Source organism: Symsagittifera roscoffensis, chromosome 1 (assembly GCF_963678635.1).
Source record: "Symsagittifera roscoffensis chromosome 1, txSymRosc1.1, whole genome shotgun sequence".
Lineage (NCBI taxonomy): Eukaryota > Metazoa > Xenacoelomorpha > Acoela > Convolutidae > Symsagittifera > Symsagittifera roscoffensis.
Genome location: NC_087062.1, coordinates 77,739,306 through 77,747,292, shown reverse-complemented (window position 1 = coordinate 77,747,292; position 7,987 = coordinate 77,739,306). Strand labels below are relative to the sequence as shown.

The 7,987-nt window shown below is 35.4% G+C and overlaps 1 protein-coding gene across 1 annotated transcript; it reads left to right on the top strand.

The window, feature by feature from the left end:
• Window positions 1–1,710: 1,710 nt before the first annotated feature.
• LOC134857059 (uncharacterized) lies at window positions 1,711–3,455 on the top strand. Its single transcript, XM_063873407.1, has one exon. It carries the CDS (start codon window positions 1,740–1,742, stop codon window positions 3,282–3,284), a length of 1,545 nt encoding a protein of 514 aa, XP_063729477.1. The 5' UTR covers window positions 1,711–1,739; the 3' UTR covers window positions 3,285–3,455.
• Window positions 3,456–7,987: the final 4,532 nt, after the last annotated feature.

The following is a 7,987-nucleotide window of genomic DNA, read 5'->3' as shown; positions in this document are numbered from 1 at the left end:
TGCGGCACAACTGAACCAGTATAAAGTGCAGTGTTTAAATGAAGAAAGAAGGAAGGCTGATATCTGTGAAAAATGGGGGTTAGAATTGAGGGAAAGGCAGTCGAATTTTTTCAACATAGTAGCATGTGCTCTGTTAACTGTTTATTTCATCTCTAATCGGACAACCTGCTGCGGACATCCTTTTTATTGATCGTGGAAAACACAATTGATGCTTTTCAAATTTCCATTTTTATCTTAAATTTAACCAAAAAAAACGTAATATATGTATCTCGATCTCTTTCATTTTTTCATATTTGCTATTTTTGATAATTCTGCTATCTTATAAAAAGTCAACTTTTATTTCTTCCAAAAAAAAAACATTTTATAATTGAAAAACAATATTGTTTGAAATGCGACCATAATTTCAATTGGCATTTAAGCAAAAAAAAAACTAGCGCCCTTCTCGGATATCTAATTAAATTGTCTCCTAGTTTTTATCGAGGGAGTTAAGTCTCGTTAATCTTTTTTAATATAAGTGTGAATGTATTTTTTTGGGCTTTATTCCAACCGTATTGTTGCTTGTGGTCTTTTTTTTTAATCAGCCGGTTCTGAGTAAGGAAACATTTCAAATTATAAATTGCAATTGTTGAAAGCAATTTGTTTCTTTTCCGGTCTGCGGCTGAATCAGGGAACAAATTTGACTAATCTGCTCTTAAGTGACTTGCTCTGAGAAGAACAGGGAAGGAAAAGTCGGAGCAACTCTTGTAATTGCAGTCTATCAAGTTCACTGAATTTGCGTCTGTACAAATGGATTTATAATTTCAGAAGTCTGACTTCATATCAGCGGAACATTTAATGGTCTAACTGAGAGGCCGAACAATCCTTTGCACTAATAATCCTATTCAATAATTGAAGAAAGCTGTAATTTTTCTCTTTTTTTTTCGGCCGCGTAAAGAAAAAATATGCTATCAGGTGTGTTTTCCCCCACTCAATATCAGATATCACAAATAAACGTACGACCAAAACAAGCGAAGATGAATATCATTTTGAAGTCTTTTCATTCTTGAATCTAACTAATTTTGAAAGTCATAAAATATTAGCTTCCAATGGAAAAATTGCCATTTCAAAACTTATGCTAGTCGCATACTATGCTTATCAGCATTGCCACCGGTCAAAAAAAGTTTTTAGAGACCATTGGCATTTTTTTGGTCTCAAGTGTCAATCTATCTGTCTGCCATCTTCCTCAGGAAAACTGATAAATGCCAAGTCAATTATTCATGAAAAAAAAATATTTCGGGTCTTGACATCCTCAAATACCCCCCCCCCCCCTCCCAATAGACCATTTTAAGATCCTCCACCCCAGCGTTCACTTGAAGTTAAATTTGCTTAGCGCTCCATGTAAAATTCTGCATTTTGATTGGCTTGAAAACTCGAACTCATAGCCAAGTTAACATCCCCTCCCTTAAAAGGCTTTGGGAGGAGGATTTTAAATTGGCCCGAAATTTTTTATGAACCGAAAATCCTTTCGTTTTTTAATCCTTCAAAAACACACTTATTATCTTTGGAAAGCGCAGAAATAAGAGTAGTTGTAAAATGCATTAATGTCAAAAATGAAAGTTTTATTCTACAACACCTCAATAAAAATTGTATAAAAGATGGTATTTTGCTGATAATTGGCCGTAAAACTGGCCTTAATGAATTCATTTTGAAATAATTTTGTTTCAGTGTGCAAATTCTACTGTGGTCTGGACTCATTATTCATGTCAGTGTCCATAAACATCCTGGTTATCATGTGCAGTGACCGTTTTCTGGCCATAAAGCGTCCCTTCCGAACGACCTGTTCGAATCTGCTGCGCCGCGCCATCTTCAAAGTGGCCATTGCTCTTTTTGTTTCCACTGTCATTACGAGTCCGATGTTCTTTCTCAGCCACGCAGTGCGCATCAAATACAGGCCGGGAAAACTGAGTAGTAACACTCAGGGTAACTTTGAGAGCAGCCAGGGAAATAATATCTCATCTGGTTTGATAACCCCAGGGGCGAATATAACTGATGGGGGGCTTTTGTTCACACCAGGGTTCAATCAAAATAGAACGGGCGCGGAACAGTTCTTCCTAGGGACAACAAATGACTCTCTCTTCTTAGGTCATTTGGGCGGATCGAACCAGAACCAAATTGACACCATCTCAAACAATTCAACCACACAATATCACCCAAATTATGGCAACCCCCAAGGATATAATGAAAATATAGACAAATACATTAATCAACACGACCACCCGGGAGCTTCCATTCGAACTGAGAGGGAATTCAACCTTTACCCAGATACCTCAGATGCGGATGGTAATAATAATAGCCCATTTGGGATAAATAAATGGGGCAACATTATGGCTAATTTAACTACCACCATTTTACCCAATTTGGGGGCACCGGTTGAAGAAATTGATGACGGTGATAGCGATAATAGTGATTATGAAGATAGAAAAGAGGTTTTAAGATGCTACATCAAACCACCAGATGATTGGCAAAGAATCTACTTTGTGTTCCAGTACCTCTCAATTTTCGTCATTCCGGGAATTCTGCTAACTTGGCTCTACCTTGAGATGCTGCGTGAGTTTAGGACAGTCACTTCCGTTCTGTATGATACGCAGAACGATACGGTCAAAATAGAGAATGACGATTTAGCCGAAACCTCGAACAACCAAGCATCCCAAACGGTCAATGACCGCATGATTCAGTTGAATCTAAGCAGGAAAAGAAAAGTGACCAGAATCATTTTGTTGATCATTGTTCTTTTCATGGTATGCTACTTACCATTTAGCACTCTGGTTTTGATCCAGATGTTCTTCAAAAGTATCCCCTGGCAGAAGTCTTGGTTCAAAGCTGTTCACTTCATTTTTGTCACCCTCACCTACGTTAACAGCTGTGCAAATCCATTTCTCTACACCCTGCTATGCAAAAGATATCGCATAATATTCATCAAATACTTCCCCTGCAGAACTGTTAATTGCTACTGCTTGCTGCCGGCCACAAGTGACCCAACTCCGACCTCGATAAAAAAGAGGCGCGAAAACTTAGTCTACTCGGCCCGCAAACGAGCTGCGCGACCTGCTATGAACAATCCACGCATGCAAATGATTTATCAACAGCCCATAGCTGAAACTCCAATCGCCAAATCAGCTTCGGGCGAACGCAAAAACCCGATACCCACTCCACTCGACGACACACTCCGCAGAGCAGTCGTGGATCCGAATCAGCAGTTTCACGTCATCGCCATTTACAGGCCAAAAGCAGATGACGAAATTTAACTGATTTCTATTCTAAGTGTTCATCGTTATATTTATTTTATATAAAAAACTTATAATGGTAATTTTGAATTAGTATTTAATCATTACAGTACACTAATACAAAACAGTTTGTACTGCTTGAACAGCAACTATGGATACCCTTGATACCTGTGAATAATTTTGATCTACTGAGTTTTCTCTTCAATTTTGCAAGCAATTTATATTACGAAGATGCTCTGTAATTTGTTTAAGTGAAAATACCCCGGATGCACCCCTTTTAAAGTCTGTAAAAGAAATGTGTTTGAGCAGAAAAAAACGCTATCAATCAACTCGTGGACTTAGATTGGGCTAAGTTAAGAAAACAAGCCGTTTCTGTGCTGAATCTGAAAAATTTCACCTCAATCAACGTTTATTGCCCGGATTGGTCTGCCAGTAAAAACAAGTACTGTTTCAGTATTGCAACAGTATAAAAAATTACTGGGCAACAGCCAATCGCACTGATCAGTGATAAAATCAGGAAAAAAATAGCAGTGCTGTTCCACATAAAAATAATAGATATTGGTATATAAAAAATTCAAAAAGGAAATGAATTCCTAAAAGATATGAGAAAAAGCGTCTGCTAATAACGACTCTTGCTAATAACTACAGTGTAAATATGGCAGTGATAATTTTTACCCATAATTTTTTCATAAACTCATTTTTAAAAGTAATACCGTGGAGAATAAGCAGAATTTCAATTATTTTATCAATTTGAAATTTCTCCAGAGGCCCACCGGGTTCTTGAATATTCATTTAAGGTCAGATTTACTTTGATGAATAAAATTTTGCTATCAACCCTCGAAGAAACACAACATAATCAAACTTCTAGTTGGAACAAAAGTTGCAAAAAAAATGCAACTCTGAAAAAGGAAAAAAGTAATCAAAGCAAAAAAAGATGCAGTTTTAAACTCAGATAGAATCTCATTTTCAACATAAGGCAATTAGTTTCTGTGAACTTTAAATAAATTGCAATTGGGAAAAAAGTTGTCAGTGACGTGGTAGGTTGATGACGTGGTAGTGATGTTAAAGTTTCTACAGGAGAGACCGTTTGAAAACACGTACCAACCAGAGCTAAAAAATGAAAGAAAGGGATAAATTTCTGATTAATAAAAACAATATAATCGCTCTTCACTGCGCAAAAAAAAAATCAAAAAGTTGAACAAACAAGTTTTTCTCAGTCAACTTCCACAGTTGATTGAAATTCCCTCCCCAGCTGAAAAAAATTTTCAATTTCCTAAAACGTTAAAAAATGATTTAAAATGAAACATTTTTATGAGACAAAGATTTTTTTTTGGCTTGAGATTCCTACTTCATGCTATGCTCTTTCGTATTTTATTAAGCATCGTTTATTGCTAAAAATATCAGATATGCGAAGAAAATCAAAGATTGAATTCAGAGTAGTCGAAGAGAGAAGCAAACACGCGATGAATTTGTTACTGAGAATCATTCCGGCAAATAATTTTTTTCCTCTTTAGGTAGTTGAGCTTGATGTTTGCCAATTATTCAAAAAAATTGAAAAAAAGCAGACGTTTTTGAGTTGCAAACACGAGAAGAAAAAAATAGGGTTGAGTTGCGAGGGAATGGCAAAAAGTTTATTGTAACATAAGGACAGATACAATAGTTTTTTTAATTCCTCCATAAAGAGTGGCAATATTGCTCAAACCGAATTTTTTCAAAGCTGAATTTTTTCAGTGTTTTTTTCAGAGCTGAAAAATCACATTCAAGGCCAAAGAGTATAATTTTGCTCTTTGACACATGTTCTTTCACGACAAGACATGAATGAAAAATGAAACAATAGAACGCATGAATGAAAAAAAGAAATCATTAGCACAGTTTCGCGCATTTTTCCGGGCTCTTTTACAATTTTTCGGGCTCTTTCACAATTTTATGGCATCTTTCTCTCAGAAAGAGCAAAAACATACTCTTCAACAGTTAAAACATAATTGAAGATGGCCTCGGGCAAAAGAGCCGCACTCGGGCACTTCGTGCCCTCAGGCCGGGCTCTTTTTCCCTCGGGCATCTTTCAATTATGTTCCAACTACTACAAAGATGAATTTGAACTGAACTGCTCTCACTTTTTTCTTAAAAAAAAAGTTTTTTTTTTTTTAAAAAAACGCAGGTTTGATCAAAAGTAATTAATGAAGTTTTGGTAGGATACTGTTTCCATTTTACTTCGGATTTCTATCTAACGTCTGGAAACCTGATGGGACAATTCTTAAGCTCAGTTAGTTTGTTTGCTTTCTTTTTATAGTGAAAAATTGATTGGTGAATAAGCTTAGTCAATTCTTGTGCAATTGGCCCCAAAAATTTCAAGCGTAGTTATTCATTTAAAAAATTTTGAGTGAGAAGTTTTTTTGATCTTTCAGAAAATTGGACAAAAATTAGGCTCGAAAACGGCGCACAGACAATTCGGCCAAAGACAACTCAGCCAATTTGAAATTCAGACAATTCAGCCAAAAATATACAGACAATTCAGCCTGAGACAATTCAGCCAGTTGTACAAAATGCTAAGTTCGAATAAAAAAAATCGGAATTGGAGCTATTTCTCGGTTTAAGATCGCCAGTTCGCTGCGATAATCGGCTCTAAATTTCGTATAGAGTCCTACCCTCTGTTGGCAAGCTCGCAACACGTTGGCGCGACTGCAGCGGTCACTATTATTGGCTGAATTGTCTCTGGCTGAATTGTCTGCATACTTTTGGCTGAGTTGTCTGGATTTCAAATCGGCTGAGTTGTCTTTGGCCGAATTGTCTGGACGCGTCGAAAACCTTAGTGATGACCTTCGTAATTCGTACACTAGAGTTATCTTTGCGAAGTACAAGACATAAGCAAAAACAAAATGTTTTTCTTAGTTTCGTTTTCAATTTTTTTTCCGTTTTTTTTGGTTGTTTTAAATTTTTTCTGCGTAAAAACCTTTAACTTAAGCTTCAGAACTTTTTTATGCTAAGCTTTTCAATTTGATAGCTTTGCAAATGCTTGCAGGCCCTACGCACTACAAAATTTTCGAACTATTTTTCATCTTGACAATGAAAAAAATTTGTGAGATTTTTAATCTCTTCATCCCATTTGACCTCAATTGTTATAACTTGATTTAGCTTGAAAACGCTCGAAAACAAAAACTTTTCTTTTCCAATGGTCGCAACAAAAAAAGCAAAGCAAGAAACCTCCTTTAATTTTGTTCGAGAAGCGTTTTCATGAGCTTAACTTTATGATAGACGGCGCCATTCAAGTCAACGGTTTCCAAATCACAGCTAAACTGGCAAAAAATGGATTGAAATATGATCAATAATAATACCGCTGTTGAAGAGGCACTCGTTTACATAAATCATTCGAACGACTGGTTTGCTTCGATTATTTTGCTTGAAATAATAATTTGCTCCGTAAAAAGATGGACCTCAACACTTAACGTCTAGAAAAACCTTTTAAAAATGTTAGCTACTTTAGATATTCTCTGATTTTCGTTATTTTTACTTTATCTGACGGCTTTCAATTCCAAGCCGAAACATTATATCGATAAGAACTTTCGCTACTAGCTATTCTAGCTACTTGTTTTTCGATAATTGCTATTGCTATTCTGATTTTAAAAGAAAAATAATAATTAAACCGAGAAAATTAAAAAAAAAATCACGTATTTTGGATAAACAATGGATAACTCCATCGTGTTTTGGTCAAACAGCTGTTCTGATTTATGCCTTGTTGCATTATCAAGCATGAAACCTCTATGAAAAGTTTTTTTTTTTGAATCTGGGTCGAAATTGGGACGCTATTGGTGCACTGATCGCCCCTGATTGCTGTCGCTCTTTTAGCGCTCATTTTATCATTTTAGGTATGTTATCGGTTAGCACATGAAGGTAAATAAAAATATATATTTCTGAATTGATTAAAACGAGGATTAAGAGGAGTTGTTTCAGAATCATGTTTTTTACCTTTACGAGGTATTTTTTTGCCTTATCAAAAATTGATTGACTGCCTAACTGCAACATCATCCGGGTTGAAATATAATGCATATCATACATTTCCATATTATGGAAAAACTGCTTATCATACAATTTCAAACAATTTCATAGAAAAAAAACTTTTTATGAATATCACATGATAAGCATTTTTCCATACAATGGAATGGCTTCATACGTTCGTTTGAAATAGTATGACAGGCATTTTTCGTGGTAACTTTTTTGTGTTTTGCTTCATATTTGTGCTTCGCAAATGAGAAAACCAACAGACTAAACTAAACAGCATTGAATCGAAAATATTTCGAAAAACTCAGACGTTAAAAATTGTGGCCGTTGTTTTGTAAGATTCAGGTTATATTTTATCATCTAAAACAATATAGTAAAATTCCACCATCACGATGAAACTTCAATGTGACCCTTGTGTTTTTTTAATGTATAAAAACTCTGCTTGGACTGTTAAGCAAAAATTTGGAAGCGTTTTTTTTGTTCGTAAAACCGGTTTAGCAACTAAAATGAGAACTATAAAATCTGAAAAAGTTTTCCTGTGATTTAAAACTTTTGTATGTAAAATTATGCTTATGACACTTTTTTTATTTATAGAATTTGTATAATTAGCATTTTTTAATAGAACCCATGCATGAAACTGTATGCCAAGCATTTTTTAGTGGAATTGTAGGATTACATTTTTGTTGTATAGGGGTCAACCCGGGATAAAATGATTAAAAACAATTGCG

What these genes read in the sequence shown, in the direction of transcription:
- LOC134857059 (XM_063873407.1), top strand. Translation starts at nt 1,740, where the DNA reads ATGTCAGTGTCCATAAACATCCTGGTTATCATGTGCAGTGACCGTTTT.